Here is an 18,380-nt window from a genome sequence, read left to right as displayed (position 1 = left end):
CCTGCAACTCCCCTCCTGCTTTAAAATTGATACTAGTTGAGAATTTAAACAAAGCAAAACAAAAAAATGTTGAATAACATAGACACAAACAAACTGGCTAGCTTTAGCTGAACAGCTAATATTGAATGTATTAATGTAATATTTATTAGTCTGTTTTATCACAAAAATAGAAACTTTAATATAGACTGATACCAAACACATTAAATAGAACATTAAACAGGTAAGATACTAAACATTAATATTAACTGTTAAAGGCATTTAAATGGTTTAGGATTCTTGAAAAGCCAGACATTTTAAATAGAAAAATGATATATTGAACTGTAGGACTGCAACCTTGTGAACTTGGTTAACGCGGGACACCAGAGATTGTTCTAATACAAAACTATATTGTTTCCTTCAGGGTGCCAGAGAAACCGAAATTAAATCAAAAAGTGAAAGCAGACTGAAGCTTTTTACTTTAGATCCAGATACACAGGTGAGTACTGTAAACCAAACAAGCTTCTAGTGTCACTTCTAAAATCCAGTCCAAATGTTCTGACTGTTACCAATATTGACAGTAACATATGAAATGCAGGCTTCTTTTCTGTTTCAGAAACTTGACTTCTCAGGGATTGAACCAGATGTAAAGCTTTTCGAAGAAAAATTTGGGAAGCGTCTTTTGGTGAAGTGCAATGATTTGTCATTTAACCTTCAAAGCTGTGTGGCTGAAAATGAAGAAGGACCTACGACAAATGTGCGTTTGAAACAACCAGTTGAGTTTACAATTCTACTTGAGGGGGCTGAAAGGAACACAAGTTATCTAGTTTAATAAAAAGCACAGTCCGTGAGTATTGTGGTTCACCCTTTAGACTCAAGCTGTAGGTGTTGAAATGAAAGTGTATCGAATAAAAATCAATGTTCTCCAGTGGTCAAACATACAGGAAAGACAGTTCAAAGGTTCTACTGCCAGTCAGCCACTCTCTGTGGGAAGACTGGGTGCATGTGTTGATTCCTTTGGACTCTACAATGTTTTATATCTTCATCAGGTGGAACCCTTCTTTGTCACATTGTCGCTGTTCGACATCCAAAGAAGTTGCAAGATCTCAGCAGACTTTCACGTTGATTTAAACCACCCGTCTGTGAAACAGCTGATAGCCAATGCCTCCTCGCAGCAGACGAATGGTGGAGGCGAGGCCATAATGGGGTCCCAGAGGATGCCTAATGGTCTTCCAGAGAGCATGCTGCAGTACACCAAACAGGTGAGCTGAAACAGGGCATGCAAATTGTTGTTCATTCAGAGCTCAAGTCTCTTAATGAGACCATAATTGATGCCTTCTAAAGGAAGTCACTAATCATTTAGCTATTACCAGATAGAAACTCTTTGGCTTTTTGCCATTCAGAGTTGGCTAGGAATTAACCCGTCTTTCATGTTGATATGTGAGCCTGAAGCTTAGGCACAATATATTGCAAATCTTTTACAGCCTAATAACCAGGGGGTTCTCTTCTTTTAAAATATGTAAATAGAGAATCTGTGTGTGCCTTAGTGCTCCTTTGCCTATTAAGAAGCACTTAAAAGAAACAAGACTACTGACATGCCTCTATATTGAATGCCAAAACTGTTTCAGGTTTGCTAACTTTGTTTGTTAAATTTTTCCTTTATTGAGTTGTTAAAATATTTTTTATTGGTCAAATACAATTTGCCTAAACAACATTCCAGAACATTTTGTCTAATAAATGATATATGTTTTCATCAGAATAAAAAGGAAAAGCTTTGTAAGCAAGGCACATTACTCATTAGATCCTGTACTGTTTTAACTCTTTAAGCACTGAAATGAAGTAGAAAAAGGCACTCTTAGACTCCATACTATGGACAGTTGTAGGGTCTCCAGGATGTTAAGGGTTAAAGCAAACTTTTTAAACTTTAACAAATGGTGGTGTTTTTCATTTCTGTAGGGAATTTTCTCAGTGACTTGTCCCCATCCCGATATATTCCTTGTGGCAAGAATAGAGAAAGTACTTCAAGGGGGAATCACACATTGCGCCGAACCATACATGAAGAGTTCGGACTCTGCAAAGGTACTTTTGAATAAGACATGATTTCATACTGTGCATGATGCTTAAACAGTAAACCCTGAATCAACACGCCAACCTAATTCGATGCGCTTAATTCATGCTGAGAATTCTTCAGATGCCTTTAAATAACATTTTAGATTCACTTACTGACTGTATCCTTTTTCTCTTAGGCTGCTCAAAAAGTGCTTAAAAATGCCAAATTAGCTTGCAGCAGACTGGGGCAATACAAGATGCCATTTGCATGGGCTGCCAGGTAAGAAATCTCACTTTTATTTTAGTTTATTGTTTCTAATCAGTGACTGGTTCATCTGTCGCTGGGTTTTTGAATAATGGTATTAGATAAGTAATGAAAAACACCAGTGTCTCACAGAACTGTTACAACATCATAACGTAGTTTAGGTTGACAGATGATTGGGTTTGCCTAAGGTTTGCAATATACAGGTCATTTTGTATTCAATTCCAAATGTGATTATTTCCTTACATTCTTGACAGCTATCTATAAGTAGCATACATTATATATCTGTTGAGCACCAGTTCAGCACAACCCAGTTTGGGCTGGTTAACTGAGGTAATACTGTAATTCCCATCACAGAAACCTGTCCATATATTAGAAGTTGATTTGGAAATTAAACTAGATTCTACTGGGCTTTCTGCAAGGCTGTGCTTGCATATGCAGTGTTTTAAGCAATTGTTTGTTTTTATCACAGTAGTAAAATGGCAGGAAATCTACCAGGGAGTGAACTGGGACCTGATCAGTGTTCGACTGAGTGGAAAACTGTTAAAGCCTTTGGAAAAAATGAATAGGCTGAATTGCAGTCCAGAGAGCTTAATCATTGTTGGCTGTTAAGAAAAGACACATTTTGGGTTTGCTTTTGTTCTTTTATATAAAAATGCTATTTTCCTTTTCTCTTGTAGGCCTTTATTTAAAGATGCACAAGGAACTCTGGATAAGTCGGCCAGGTTTTCAGCAATTTACAGACAGGACAGCAATAAGCTATCGAACGAAGACTTGCTGAAGTTGCTGGCTGATTTTAGAAAGTTAGTATCTCTCATTATCATTGTCCTTGCTTTTAAAAGAACTGAGGAACATATCACCTAGGCCAAATGCTTGATTTCTGTTGTCTTTTACAAAAAAGGTCATAAGCTAAAAGTAAAAGTACGAAAAAGTACGATTTTTTTGTTGTGTTGCACAGCACTATACTGTGGAATATTTCTTAGGGGCAATTCAAACTCAGATCAAGATGACTCGTATCCCCTGTGATAGCACCAGGGTGCTGAAAGACTGTACAAATGCTTCTGATATAAACCCCGCTGGCCATGCTTGCCTGCCTAAGCTTTCTTGAATCCAGTGTTCTGTTAAACCTGTTTGAATAAACATTCCAGAGTGTGATGATACAATTCTCTTTTTCGGTTTCTTTTGTACATGCTCACAAAATGCTATAACTGTGTTAACTTTCTGAGTGCCTGCAAGCTTGTGCCAAGTTTCTGTTTTCTATTTATTGTAAAGACCTGACATCTGTTTAAGCAACTGTTGCCTATTAATTTGTTACTACAGGCCAGAAAAGATGTCCAAACTCCCTGTTATCTTAGGAAATCTAGATGTCACTATTGACAACATTGCACCAGATTTAACAAGTAAGTAAAATCGTTCTAAGAAAAAATTGGAAAGAATTACTTTCGAGAGTTTGGTAATTTAATTTTGTGTTTTATTTATTCATTATTTGTGCTTTCAGATTGTGTTACCTCATCATACATTCCTGTCAAGCAGTTTGAGAACAATGGCAAGACAAATATCCTGTTTGAAGTGGAGGAGTTTATTCCATGCATACCAAAATACTCCCAGCCTTTCACCATTTACAACAATCACCTCTATGTTTACCCAAAGCATTTGAAGTATGACAGCCAGAAATCATTTGCAAAGGTAACATGTGCTGTACACATTAACTCAAGTTTTTACCATTCTGGCTGTACAGTACACAGTACGATAAAGGGATTTGTTTGTACCACATATCAATTTCCTTCAACACAGTGAATGACTTGGTCATGCAGAACATCATCTATCCAATAAAAATGTGAACTTTAGGTTCAGAAATGACTGTTACTGAGCAGTAAATGAAATAATCACAGGCACATGTGTAGTAATAGCAATTACATTGATTGGATTTAAGAATATATATATATATTTTGTAGTTGACTAACATCACTTGTACAATAAAGTTCAATTTTTATCAGGTCAGGTAATCTATAGAGTGTTCAACAAGCTCTTTATTGTTTCCTTTTAGGCTAGAAACATTGCCGTTTGCTTAGAATTCAGAGATTCTGATGACGAAGATGCACAACCTGTGAAGGTTAGTAAATTGATAAGGTTTGATTGCCATCTTTCATGACTAGGAAGGAATTGGTAAATATGAACCAGCAAACTGGTGAAATCAGGCAGTGACTGCTCCATGCGTACCTTTTCTAAAACTGTAGATTCTGTCAGTGTTTTGTGGCACTTGTATGCAATGGTTTTAGTCTGTTTTTGAAGCCGTGGATTAGGGTACAGTAGTAAAAAGAGGAATACTGTTGCTTCCTCTGTGCGTTCATTTACAGTGAACCAAAGGATGAAGTACTTACTTCTTTAGTTCCTTGGGATGTAGTTTGGGCAGCACATATAGATATATGTAGCTCAACAGTCCAGCAGCCGAGCAGAGTAACTGACTCAATGTCAGATCTGTCGGTTATAAGGGTTATCATTCTAAGATTATAGTCTGATGACAGTGTGTCAGATTATTGTGCTTGATTTTAGTATGCAGTCACAGCAAAGTACTGGTTTCGGTTACTTTTAGTTAATAGTGAACAATGACATGAACAGACTTCGAACAAATATTGGGACAGTACTAGGACTAACTAACCAAAAATGTAAAATACCTGAATTTCCACAAACAGAAAACTGAAAACTGAAAGCAGTGAGAAAGTCCCAAGAAACAATTTGTGCTGCTTTATCCTCTTGTTTTTCTTCTTATTTGAAAATATTTCTTCTATTTTAAATTTATTTAAAATTTCTTAAAATGCTTTATTGCTTATGAGTCAGGAGCCCAGCATACTGTTTACACAGCCCAGATCTAGTTTCAGCTAAACAAAACCAGCACAGTCCACTTTGATTGCTGGGCAATGGTACAGCATTTCAAAGACCGCTTTAGGTACAGAAGATGCATGCAAGCAAGCGTGTTATTCAGATTAAATTGAGCCCAATATATATTATTTCCACACAAAAAAGTCTGGCTATAGCAATCTCGGTTGTATATGGAAAATGAGATGTTCTTCTATTAGATCTCTAGGGGGTTGGGTGTTTGTGTACACCTGGCTGTGTATTTAGTAAACTTCACCCAAATTATCTAATTAACTGCTGCTGGCTGTTGGGAGCCAGAAATGTATAAGGTTCAATCAGAAGATATGAAGTAATAATAAAAATAAACTTTAGACAAACTTTCAACACTGGCAAGGATTATATTAGAAAATAGTTTGTCTAATTCTTATTATGAAGTTTCCTGTTAGTACTATAGAATCAGGGACCCATCTTATCCTTCAGGGGTGTTTGCAGCCTTGTTTTCTTTAAAAGAGCATCATGGATACAAGTTCTCTTTTTATTGAAATGTATGGTATTTATTTTAATTGCAGGTGAGTGGGGGGTTGCATGTGCTTTTTTAAAAACTGTTTTGGGGTCTAAGACACTTTTTACAATATGTCAGCAGTTTCACAATTTAACTGGTTACCTGTTTTCTATCTTTCAGTGTATTTATGGAAGACCTGGAGGACCTATGTTTACAAAAAATGCTTTTGCTGCAGTTTTACATCACCAGCAAAACCCAGAATTTTACGATGAGGTAAAGAGCAACGTTTTTCTTTAACTGCAATGACATTGAATTCACTGAGCAACATGTTTCCTATGTTTATATAGTGTGGAGATCTGTCAAGCTACAGTGTCTACAGGGATAGGGAAATGAAATCCATGTTGTTGATTTAAAGCACAAATAAAACAGATGCTTTAGCAGTTATTAGGAAGACATACAAATAAGGCAGTAAAATATTGCAGCTTTGGTTGTATAGGTATTTGTGATGCCAAGGGTGCTAGGCATTGGAATTAATAATAGTGTTGAGAGGTGGCAGTGACTTCAGATAAACTCAAGGCACTGTTTCTTGCAGTGTAGTCTGATGTCAGCTAAGCAATGGATTTATTGGCTTTTGATGCAATAAAAACCAGTGGTATCTGTTGTTCAAATACTTTGTATTGGAAATGCTGAAATTCTATATTTTGAAGGATGTATGTTTCATAACAAGTGTTGTTGCTGATTCCCCTCCTCAGATTAAAATAGAGCTACCAACTCAGCTCAATGAAAAGCACCATTTGTTATTCACATTCTACCACGTCGCCTGCGACAGTACCAGCAAAGGAAGCACCAAAAAGAAAGAACAGATTGAGACACAAGGTTAGTCATAGAAGGAAACCCAACAAATGAATAAACCAGCCTGAATGTGCAAGCCTTTGTCTTTGAAAATTGTATAACGTACAGATTCTTCTGTGGCAAATGTGACTTTAAGGGAGGAGGGTGAAAGATGATCTGTTCTATAGTAAACATTTTAATGAAACAGAAGTTTTAGTCTCTTGACACAATTGCTTAGAGTATTTTGAATTGGATAACCAAGGTCACTCTTCACTGCATACTGCAGAGTTTAACTATTGATTCATTGGCTTTTTGACATCAATTTTTATAGACACAGACCCACCACTGTGCTATATTACTGTATATGACTCTTACTTATATTTCAAGTCATTTTTATAAGTTTGCCAATATTAAATAATGAAACAATTCTTCTGGGTGCTTGTCACAATAGAAGGTTGAGCCATATTATACCTGCCCAAGTCATCAAAAATACTTTAGCTAGGCTTGTGTGGTCATAAATTCAATTAGATTCGGGTCTCTCAGTGGATAAAAGCCTGGCAATATTACAATTAGACATTCATAACACCCCCACCAGTTTATTTGAAGCACATGCAATAAACTGAATGTTATTCCCTTGTTTTCTGCAGTGGGATATGCTTGGCTTCCACTACTGAAGGATGGCAGAGTGATCATGAACGAGCAGCAGATTCCTGTATCAGCTAATCTGCCAGCGGGCTACCTCAACTACCAGGAGATAGGGATGGGGAAGGTAACAACATTTGTCCTTTTTAATAATACTTTTTCAGCTTTTTTAAAATCCCATTATTTGATTTTGTAAAAGCAGAAATATGTTGTTGTGATATTTTTAAAGGCAGGTGTGTTCTAGTAATTGTATTTATTTATTTATTTATTTATTTATTTATTTATTTATTTATTATTGCATTGCAGCATTCCGGTCCTGAAATCATCAAATGGGTTGATGGAGGCAAGCCTTTGTTCAAGATCGCAACACACCTTGTATCCACGGTGTACACTCAGGTCAGTAATTACATCATTAGCCATTGGTCATGTGACTTTTCTGGGGTATAGAGATGCAACATTATTTTACGCCACTATATTCTTTTAAGTTCCTCCAGTGTTGTGCAGTAAAAAAATAAATTAAGAAATAAAATTAAAAAAAAACATTTCCCTGCAACTGTTTTAACCACTGGCCATTTTTCACATACTCAATTTACTTCATGTTTACTTCAGAGATACCATACAGTATGTCCAATGGATGCTTTATTTTTGTTCACAAAAACATTTCACATTTCCTCCGTTTCTAAATGGCAATATGCTATGCTTTTTTATTTCCTTAGGACCAGCACCTGCACAATTTCTTCCAGCACTGTCAGATCGCAGAGTCTGCAGCTCAGGCTCCAGGAGGGGACCTGGTCAAATATCTTAAGGTAATGCGAGGGACATAATAGGCCTCAATATATACTTATTTGCCTTGTCCTTGTATGAAATAAGTTTTATTTGTGGGAAGTGTGATGAATTTAGAGTGAAATATAAAAGAAAAACACCAAACAATTTAAATACTCCTCACACTTACCCCATACAATACACTGTATTAATTATTAATGATGCAGTATTATGTGCATTATAAATTATTTATAGTGGCTTGATTGTTCAGACCACCTGATGGAGTTTGCATTAAAATTCTCTTAGTCCGCATTCCCGGTTCCTTCCTTGTTTTTTCATGGCGCTTGTGTTTGTCATAGCATAAATTCTTAATGCAATTGATTTGTTGAAGCTATTTTGAGCTTACTATGATACTGAGATGTTAAACCATTTGGGGATGTGTTCTTGATAGGGCCATGTAAGAGAATGTCCTGGGAAACACAATAGAATAATATGAACGAGTCATTAGATTCAACATCGTTGGTCATAATTTCAAGTAAGACCAAGTAAATGTACCTTTTATAACCTTGAAGTAACTCAGGGGTCACTGTCTATCAATCATTTGCAGAATAACTTTGATTTAGTACCAACAATTAATCCAGCTGCCTCTTCTACAACTGCGAATATCTCCTATAATATTTCAGCTTGCACATTAACCTTCACCTATGACCCAAGATGCCTGTTATACTGGGTTTATGTGCCCTTTTGTTTTGCTGATGATTCATCAGTCAAGTTCAATAATAGGTAAAGCCCTGTGAATTTTTTTTTTATTTTTTATAATTTTTCGTTTTGTTTTTCATAAATTGTGTTTTTGTTTTATCCGCTAAAAATGTTGTTATCCTAATTTCCCGTTAGCGGCTGTAATGGTAACATACAGTCCCCCACTCTTTAATTAACTGCCTTTTTACTGTAAATACTGCCCATGACCTATATATATATATATATATATATATATATATATATATATATATATATATATATATATATATATATATATATATATATATATATATATGTAATGTGTATGTGTGTGTATATATATATAATATATATATATATATATATATATATAATACACACACACACACATATATATTTTATTTATATATTTATACTGCTCTACTATTGTGAGACTGTGTCATAATAATTGCACATACAGCAATTTTCCCATTAAAAAAACGATAGGAATTCTATTTCAATCCCTTTGCACTGAAGCAGAGCTCCAGTGCAACAAGCAGTATTTAAACACTAAGCAAAGCAAATTAATTCATTAAAATCCATTCAAAACCAAAACAGCATTTGCTCCAGTGCGAAGTTTGCACCACTTGAAATAAAACAAAGAATTAGCATACTAATACAAAATACAAGCACAAACGAGCCACATTTTCCCCAAAAAGAATAAACAGCTAATGAATGCTTAACGATGGTATCTTTCGACTCCCGTTCCAGCCGACCGTTGCTAAATCTGCACATCATTATTTTGTCACTATCGGCTGTATACATCCCCTCATGCTCAAATTCTTTGCAGCGTTGTTTAATTGCTATGCACAGTTTAGGCATTTTAGAAACAAATGTCTCTTCTCTTCCATCGCAATTTTAATTCCCAAAAATGGTGGGAAACTCGCTCCAAATTATACATTTGCGCACGTGTTAGTCAGAGCTTCCGTTTCCCTTCAGACCGTGTCTATGGTAACGGCTGAGCCTTGACAACTACGATTGCAAGTATTTATTTAAAGTATTTTTTGTATAAACCTCCCAATTTAAAAATGTAATTCTAGGTTTGCTTTATAATGATTTGTTGTTTTATATGTTGCATTTTGTGTTATTTCGTATTTGCGAAAAACACTGGCCTCCTAATTGTAGGTATCGTGCCAGACAAATTAACCCCTGGTGCATTTGAGGTAGTGACTTCATGTTTGCAGGGTTATATAAATCCACCCTAAAGTTTCATGCATACTGTACATTTTCTGAAAAGTATATAATGTACAGATTTTAAAATGTCCAAATTTCTTTTCAGAGTTTACATGCAATGGAGGGCCATGTGATGATCAAATTCTTGCCAACCGTTCTAAACCAGTTGTTTCGAGTCCTCACAAGGGCAACACAGGAAGATGTGGCTGTTAACGTCACAAGGCAAGTGATGCTTTTAAGTAAAGGTTCTGACCTTTTTTGTGTTTTTATTACAAAAAAAAAAAGTTTACAATTTTCAGGTTGAAAACTTGGGATAAATCCAGTTAAATCTGTCTTTTTATTTCTGAACATGCATGTTAAAATGTGTCCTAGTCTATCATACTCCAATAAAACAAATAAGAACTTTACATTTTAATATACCTTTTTAATGCACTTTTAAAAATGGAAATACCTGGTGAAAAGGGATCCTGATTATTTGTTAAGAAATATCCCTGATTTATCGTACAGTAGCTGTACAATTTAATTCTAGGGGTAGAAATTGGGATCAGAACCCCGACTTTCAAGGGTGTTCAAGTGAAACCTGAAATGATTATGTGCAGATTCAGCATACTGTCTCTGTTTACATGTATTTTTAATTTTGTTTTGTTTTTTAGAGTAATTATTCATGTTGTCGCCCAGTGCCATGAGGAAGGATTAGAGCATTATTTACGGTCCTATGTGAAGGTAAGTTTTACAACTACAGGCACTACTCAGTTGTCTCGTGTTTTATTAGGAGTTTTGTTTAAGTGAAACCGTAACAGTCTGCTTTTTTGAGTTTGCTGTGTTGCATAAGTAACCCGTTTGCCTCTTCTGAAGTATGTTTTTAAGGCGGAGCCCTACAGTGCTTCCACTTCTAAGACAGTGCATGAGGAACTGACCAAGGCAATGACTGTGATCCTAAAGCCTTCAGCTGATTTCCTCACAAGTAACAAACTGCTCAAGGTACCAATGATTTTGAACGTGCATGTAAAACAAAGCAGTTTATTGAAGCACAGTGGGTAAGGGCTGCAGCTGTTTCCGGGGTGTTTAACCCTTTAACATTATAAACTGTGGCTAACCACTGAATAACGATAATTAGCTATTACCATATTGTCACTAGTTTGATAAAGGGTTAAGTAAACATGTTTTTGTAAAATAATATTCTGCTAACCAATCACAATTGTTTTTATTTGTAGTATTCGTGGTTTTTCTTTGAAGCTCTGGTCAAATCTATGGCCCAGTATCTTATAGAGAGCTGCAAGGTGAAGGTATGTGAATGGATTTACAAATCCTTAACATTTATAACAGATCTCCGTTCTATCAGTTTCGATTGTTTCTATTGAAGGTGTTTGTAGCTTATTTTTAGATACAATAATTATCACAAGTCAGCCCATTTTAATGATTTAAACACAACTGTAATTTTTATATTGGGATGGTACGATGCAGCAGGGTCTGATTTTATGTTTTTATTTTCTAGTTCATTCTGTGTTAATGATTTTGAACTGTTTAAAAGTGGTCCATCTTTTTAACAAATATTTTTATTGCTGTGCCCTTTGAACTTGGGGTAACCACACATAACCCGTGACATTTCACAAAACTATAATTTACTCTTTCATTCATGACCCACTTAGATTTCTTCACGTAAAACCTCACCCTTTGTTGCTCTGTATCCTGGCACCAAAATATATAATCAAAATGAACCATTAAAACCAGACACTGCCTGAAACATCTAATAAAAAAGAAAATTAATTATGAATAATATATGTTTGCAATTTTACCTTGACATGGCATGTTGTTGTCCAGTTAGGAATCTGTCTGGCGTCAAATGCCAGTGACCAGTGTGATCCCTCTTGACAAAAAAAATAAAAAAGACACACAATGATGGTGAGCTTTTTAGGTATTGCACCTTAATCTCAAGTGTTTTGTTTTTCAGTTGTCAAGGAACCAGCGATTTTCTGCTTCTTTCCACCATACCGTGGAGACCCTGGTTAATATGCTGATGCCTCACATCTCACACAAGTACAAGGACAATCTGGAGGCAGCAAGGAATGCAAACCACAGTCTTGCTGTCTTTGTTAAGGTACTTTCCATGGTGTGCAGGGTTTGGAGTTATATCTGCTATACAAGTCCAAATAAAAGACCAACACTGTGTGGATATCTAAAACACTGGTAATGGAGCCTGATTTCAAACCTTAACAACTCCTTATTTACTTTTAATGGAACAACACAATTCCATTTCACTGATTCCAGTACCCAGACTTTAAGGTAATGAAAGTGCACAAATAATGAATAGTTTGGATAACCAAGTTACTATATGCTGCACTTCCAAGCCTAGTTTTAAAATGTCAGTGTGGAGATAATACAATACTGAGATACAAAATGTCCTTCGTGGCCAATGGCAACTAAATTTAGAAAAATTAGTAATGCATACATCATTCCCCTTCTCTTGACTGCTTCCTTGTTTTGTTTTGTGCTTCCTGGTTGCAACAGTATTATATCTGATTCAGCTGTTCACCAGTGGAGCTAAAGGTTTTGTTTATATATTTAAATAAAGCTTGGCATACAAAGCTTGACAAACAAGTGGGAATCCTGAGACAATGCTTTGCTCACTTAGTAAATCAACTCTGTTTTGTTTTAAAATGAAGTGTGAGCTTGGTATGTGACAAACTCTTCAGATGAATGGATTAGTATGACTGCTTAAATAGTAATCTACAGTCCTGAATTATCAGAAAAGCTGACACATTAGTCTGGGGTCTGTCAACATTGCCAAGTTTTTTAGCCTTACAAAATACTTTCAGACTCATCCACTCATAACCAGCTTAATTATCCTTTTTCACTTCTTAATTTGATCAGTCCTTGAGGGGGGGGGGGGGGGGAGGGAGGGGGGGGGGGGTGCAGGAGGGTTGGTTGTGTGTTTTTTCTTTTTTTCTTTTAATCATACCCACTAGCCTTTCTGACTGGACCCTCCACCAAGTAGTTAGGGTGGTTCTTCATTCAGCTGGATAGTAAATATATGCCAAATTTTGGCTGAAATGTTCAATGTTTAAATAAATATATTTTAATAAAACAAGATCTGGTCTCTAACTGAGAAAAACTGAGAAATGTATTGCACTATCAGCGTTTGCCCAAAATGACTGCTATGATGAATCGGTCCATACTGTGCCCCTTCAGACTCTCTACCCCTTTATTTTGCAACTGGCTTCCGACACATGTTAAAACTCACCTCCCTTGTTTTCACTTTTTTGCTCTTAGCACTGTTTTACCTTTATGGACAGAGGATTTGTCTTCAAGCAGATCAACAACTACATAAGTTGTTTTAGTCCTGGAGAACCAAAGGTAGTGTGACAAATTTTGAAACGTTAAATCTGTATTTATACAGTAAGTGCCTGTCAGTTGCACTCCTGTTGCCGTCCGTCTGTGCATATTTTCACAGTTTGTTCCTCCTTAAAGTTTCTTAATGACTGTATATGTGTATTTTGGGGTATGAGAGTGACAGTATACATATATTTTGTAATGGGATAATGTGTGTGTTATTTATTATTTCATGTTTGCCTTTGTAACGTTAGTCTCCTAAAACATAATTCCTTTTAGACGCTCTTTGAATTCAAGTTTGAGTTTCTGCGCGTGGTGTGTAACCATGAGCACTACATTCCTCTGAACCTGCCTATGCCATTCGGGAAGGGAAGGATTCAGCGATTTCAAGGTAACAGTTATTACTTGGTGCGGCTTTCTTTGTTAAGCACACATTAAGCACATCTTTTGAAAAGAATAAACTCTGTTTTCAAAGTAGTTAGACATACTAAGTAACTTTGTTCACTATAAAAAGACAATGACCTAACATGATGCCGTACAACACTTCTATGCATAGTCTCTCTCTGAAAGGAGAAATAGCATCAGAATGGAATTCGTTAACCCTGATACTGTTTTTGACCCCATTTCTTTCCACACTAGTAATGCAAAATCAGTACAGTTTTCAGTATTTGTCCAATAGAATTGGCCAAGATTGTCTAACATTACTCCACAAGTGACCAGGGCAGCCAGATGTTTAGAATGAATGTCTCCAGGCAAAGGTTTTATTAAAACGGCCCACTTGTATATATTGTCAGCAGCTGTTTTGTATAGGGGTTGATAAGTTGCCTTTTCATTTTATTTTGCCAATTGACAGTGCTTGAGAATGTAGTTTTTGCATGGTCTCTGTAAGCTGCCAGTTTGTGATCCCCTCAGCTTTAAGGTTGCTACATTAGCTGTTGGCAGATAGCTGATGGCAGGCTCATTTTTAGAAACACTTGTTTTTGTAAACGTGTTAACTTGCTAGATCTCTGTTTGCCAATTGTAGGAGAATATATGATATGTTTTAATGAATGCTCTTTTTAACAGCAGCTTATTTTATGTGTTTATTCCGCTTTTGTTTCTTTTTTCTTTATTAATTAGCTTTTCTTTCACCAAACGTGGAGTCACATGATACTCCAGTAGGTAGGTGCGAGGTGTGATGCTTGCCTTGTTCTGAAAAAAACTAAAAACAAAACATCAATTAAAAAAATAATAATTAAGAAATCAATTAATTTACCTTCGAACCACAAAATCATTCATCAATGGATTTTATTGGTAATTTTTTCGCATCCATTACTTCAAAATAAGCACAACTAAATCTTTGTCATTAATATGGACTGTAATTGGCTTTTTAGTTTTGATCAACACAAGAGTGGTATATTACTGTGCACAGGCCTGAGTGCCAAAAGAAAAAAGTGAGAAACACCTGCTCTGACACTGTCAATAAGGTGAATGCCACCATGGCCAGCCATGTTGGCAGGCACTGATTCAACCTGATGAGCTTGCAGTATGTTTCAATTTGTTCTTGAGGGGATACAGTGTGTGACCATTCTTCAAAGATTACCCCACAACCTTCCCTCTGTTTTCTTCATGCCCATTGAGGGGTTTAAATCCTATTTCTGGATAACCATCAGTAATCTGCGCAGTCTTTGATAAAGATGCACTTGCTGACAATCGTGTCTCTATCACTGTCTGCCAAATCGACTATCTTGGCTAATCCAGACTTGCAGGGGTTTTCATTTTTTTTTTATCAAAAGGTCAGTTTTGAAGCCTTGGCTTCCCTCTCATTAACGAGTGTAGATGCCCTCCCTCTGAGCACAGTGTAAATCTGGAAATCCCCCACCTCTGAAGCCAGTGTAAGTGTCACTTCAGGAACTGTAACTGTGCTGACTAGAGTACTAGCCAAGACAACCATTGCACCATAATTAACTAAACAGTAATCTCCTGATACTGACAATGTTTTGGTACACAGAGCTTTACTTAATCAAGCAAGATAATGCATTGTTTTTAGTTCCGATACTACACAAATTGACCGATTTTTTAATTTTACCAGCTCTCCAAATTATCAATTGCTGATATATAGGCCTATTTCTTTCTACGACAAAAACTTTAAGAAAAGTATTAATTGATATATTCCCAGTACCTTTTGGTGTAATATTTTCTAAAGTTCTTCTTTTAAACCAATAACAGCCCGTTTTTTGGGGAAGTTGACATTGACCACTCTTGTGTTTCATCCATTGCAGAATACAGCTCTAGAAGTGTGATTTGTGGTGTTTTTAATCATGTTTAAACCAGCATCAGGTGCATTGCAGTGCTTGTTTATTTACTGTAGTCTTGACTTTGTCTAGCTTGCAAAATAATTTAAAAAATGCTTATTTGCTTGCTTGGATTTGTTTATTGCTTGGCTTTCTTTATTGTTTGTGTACGATTTTTTTATTTAATTTTTTTTTTTTAACTGCTCCATAGGTAGAACCGCTTTCCATCATGGCAACTGCATTCGTGCAAATCATTGTCACATAATTGTATTACAAGGTCACTGTTTTATGGATGATATCAATATTAATGAATTAGTTGAGTAAGATAATAATGCAATAAAGGAAGTCAGGCTGAATAAGAAGTCATTTAAGGTGAAATAGTTTCAAGGAGAACATATTCGTCTGGTTTCACAGACTTAGCACTACCTAATGTTACCTTCGGCTAGCTAGTCCAAGATTAACAGCTGATTTCCCCAGCCACTATTAGCATTAAAGGCTTTACTGTTTTTAATCTGGTCAGGTGCATTTTGTTCAGGCATTACCGCACTGGCAGGTGTAGAAGAGTCTTGAAGAGGGGTTTAAAGCAGATATTACTCTTACTGAAAATTGCCCTTTTTGAATCTGTGCTTTTCCACTACCCAAAGACATAAAGGGTGTCTCCAAATTCACTTAGCACTGCTGCAATGGAAAAGCCATTCACTTCAGATCAGTAAAACAGTTGTAGGCACATGACAAAAGGATAACACGATTATATGACTACCATCCTAGGTGCTCTGGCACTACCTAATCAATATGGATGCTTTTCATGTAGCCACACTGTGCATATACTATTAGGGAATAGCAGGAAACTAAAATAGATGGAACACTTTAAGATGCCCAAGCAGCTGTGTTTTGATAGTTTTCACATTTTAGCTATTTGAAAACACATAAATGCCTAATAACTAGCTTATCACTATTCTAATTTGATGCTTTTAAAGTAACCACATTCATCGCTTCCACTGAGCTGCAGTTTAGATCTTGGATGACCAAACTACTTCTAGTGTTTGAACTGCAAGGAAACTGTGTTTTTGACGCAGTTTGTGGCTGAAGGAAATGGCAAAAAATAATTTCTCAGTCAGTTTCAATGTCCTCCTTTGTTTAATTTTGCCAACCTGACTTTGTCACGTTCACAAGCAAAAATAGCCTTCAATTGCGTCTTCATCTTCCGACACATCTCAGATGCTCCAAATGTGCGATTTCTTTCTTTTAAGAGCCGCATCTTAAAATGTGCATGAAGTTTGTAGTGGGCATAGCTCTCGTTCAGACGTCCATAATCCAATTTGCTCCCCCCAAATTTAAACATTTATTTGTCAAAAATGTGAGACCTTAAATTCATGTAAATACTATATACCATTGCTAAATTTACCGTACTGCTTTCCTGTGCTGCACTTGCCTTTCCTGTGTTTAATATCCAACACATTTTTAAACAATGTTTTTAAATCTGCAGATGTACTGCAATTTCTTCTTCGTGAAAAAAACACAGTATCTTTGAAAGTTTGTTTTATGAAAAGCTTTTTTTACATTCACATTGCAGGTACAGGATATATTATTTTGAGTCAAACCACTTGTAGGCATGAAACCATAACCAGAATTAAATTAAAGCGATACTCTTTACATCTTTGCAGCTGGGAGAGCGTTTAAGAAGTCAGTCAGAGTTCATTTTCAGTTTAGACGTAGCATAGGGATGTGTTCTTTATTGCGGTATGCTCAGCATTTTGAAGATCAGCACGTCTATTTCTGGTTTATGTTACACTTGTTAGTTTCATGATTTGTAAATGGTTTCTCTTTTCTAACTCTTAATTTCCTTTCTCTCTTCCTTCAGACCTCCAGCTCGACTACTCCCTAACAGATGACTTCTGTAGAAACCATTTCTTGGTGGGCCTGCTCCTAAGGGAGGTGGGGAGTGCTCTTCAAGAGTTCAGAGAGATCCGGCAGATCTCAATCAGTGTGCTCAAGAGCCTAATGGTGAAGCATGCATTCGATGACAGATATGCTTCAAAGGTGAGCCTGCTGCCAGACCACTGATGTCAGCCTTTGAGAAAATAGTCACACCTTTTAGTAATACCCTTGTCATAGTTGTCCTACACCGTGTGTGTGTGTGTGTGTGTGTGTGTGCACGCGCGTGTGTAAATAATTGATAAAAAATCACCATTTTGGAAAATGATATCAGGTTCTGCCAACTTACTCATATCTTAATTCCCAAATCCTGATGTTTGTAACAAGCTTTCCATATTGTCATGCTATTTAGCCATTTTAAAGATTAATGGTCATGTACTGTATCTGTATGAGCTACCAACTTTAGTAGTTACTGGTACAACTACTTAAAAGCTCTGCTCAACAGTATATAACTCTAAGTTACAAATACGTTATTTTGTGCTGAAATTAAACAGAAAAAAGCCTAGAACCAAAATAAAAAATAAAATAAAAAAAACTTAAATAACTTCAGAAAAGCACATCTGGACTCTTGTGACTCCCAAGAGTGTTTATACATTTGTGGTATTTTGTTTAAAAACATTGAGGGCTTGGTTTTATTACAAGTACTGTTGTATAAAAGTTATTCCTGCACAGAGTTAGACTGGGTGGGGGTGGGTGGGGGGAGGGTGGACGCAGGTGGACGCAATCCACTTATTTTTTTGGAAGGGTGGACTCAGTCCACCCACTATTTTTGGTGTTTCACGCTCTGTCTTCATTGTTATTTATCTTCTTGAATAGTATTCTGTTTTATTTCTCCCCAACACTTCATTGTTTAATGTTCCTGGCTAAACTTTTCATTGTATTGTGTGTGTGTGTGCGTCTGCTCTCTGGAGCTCTGGAGCACACGCAGTCGCTGGAGTCTTTATACTGAAACTGACAAGCGGCACCGTGAACTGAAATTGATGTGACAACTGTTTTTGGGCGAATACATTTT

The 18,380-nt window shown here is 36.3% G+C and overlaps 1 protein-coding gene across 20 annotated transcripts in view; it reads left to right on the top strand.

Annotated features, from left to right (window-relative positions):
- Positions 1 to 18,380, top strand: part of LOC117406574 (dedicator of cytokinesis protein 9-like) — a 115,042-nt gene that overhangs the window by 67,279 nt on the left and 29,383 nt on the right. For 13 of the 20 annotated variants that reach the window (XM_034010693.3, XM_059029041.1, XM_034010688.3 and 10 more), the window contains exons 10-31: positions 401 to 475; positions 593 to 733; positions 1,026 to 1,238; positions 1,933 to 2,055; positions 2,223 to 2,305; positions 2,968 to 3,090; positions 3,608 to 3,687; positions 3,786 to 3,973; positions 4,335 to 4,400; positions 5,826 to 5,918; positions 6,398 to 6,521; positions 7,124 to 7,245; positions 7,425 to 7,514; positions 7,835 to 7,924; positions 9,937 to 10,052; positions 10,484 to 10,553; positions 10,686 to 10,811; positions 11,045 to 11,116; positions 11,782 to 11,928; positions 13,101 to 13,184; positions 13,440 to 13,551; positions 17,295 to 17,473. In XM_034010693.3, coding sequence (XP_033866584.3) covers positions 401 to 475; positions 593 to 733; positions 1,026 to 1,238; positions 1,933 to 2,055; positions 2,223 to 2,305; positions 2,968 to 3,090; positions 3,608 to 3,687; positions 3,786 to 3,973; positions 4,335 to 4,400; positions 5,826 to 5,918; positions 6,398 to 6,521; positions 7,124 to 7,245; positions 7,425 to 7,514; positions 7,835 to 7,924; positions 9,937 to 10,052; positions 10,484 to 10,553; positions 10,686 to 10,811; positions 11,045 to 11,116; positions 11,782 to 11,928; positions 13,101 to 13,184; positions 13,440 to 13,551; positions 17,295 to 17,473 — 2,517 coding nt within the window. Of the gene's footprint in view, positions 1 to 400; positions 476 to 592; positions 752 to 1,025; positions 1,239 to 1,932; positions 2,056 to 2,222; positions 2,306 to 2,967; positions 3,091 to 3,607; positions 3,688 to 3,785; positions 3,974 to 4,334; positions 4,401 to 5,825; positions 5,919 to 6,397; positions 6,522 to 7,123; positions 7,246 to 7,424; positions 7,515 to 7,834; positions 7,925 to 9,936; positions 10,053 to 10,483; positions 10,554 to 10,685; positions 10,812 to 11,044; positions 11,117 to 11,781; positions 11,929 to 13,100; positions 13,185 to 13,439; positions 13,552 to 14,279; positions 14,322 to 17,294; positions 17,474 to 18,380 lie in introns of all 20 variants that reach the window. The other 7 variants (XM_059029036.1, XM_034010684.3, XM_059029038.1 and 4 more) reach the window with 3 other exon arrangements.

This window comes from Acipenser ruthenus, chromosome 8 (genome assembly GCF_902713425.1).
Source record: "Acipenser ruthenus chromosome 8, fAciRut3.2 maternal haplotype, whole genome shotgun sequence".
In the NCBI taxonomy this organism is placed as follows: domain Eukaryota; kingdom Metazoa; phylum Chordata; class Actinopteri; order Acipenseriformes; family Acipenseridae; genus Acipenser; species Acipenser ruthenus.
Note: the sequence above shows the minus strand (reverse complement) of the source record. Positions and strands in the feature narration are given on the sequence as shown.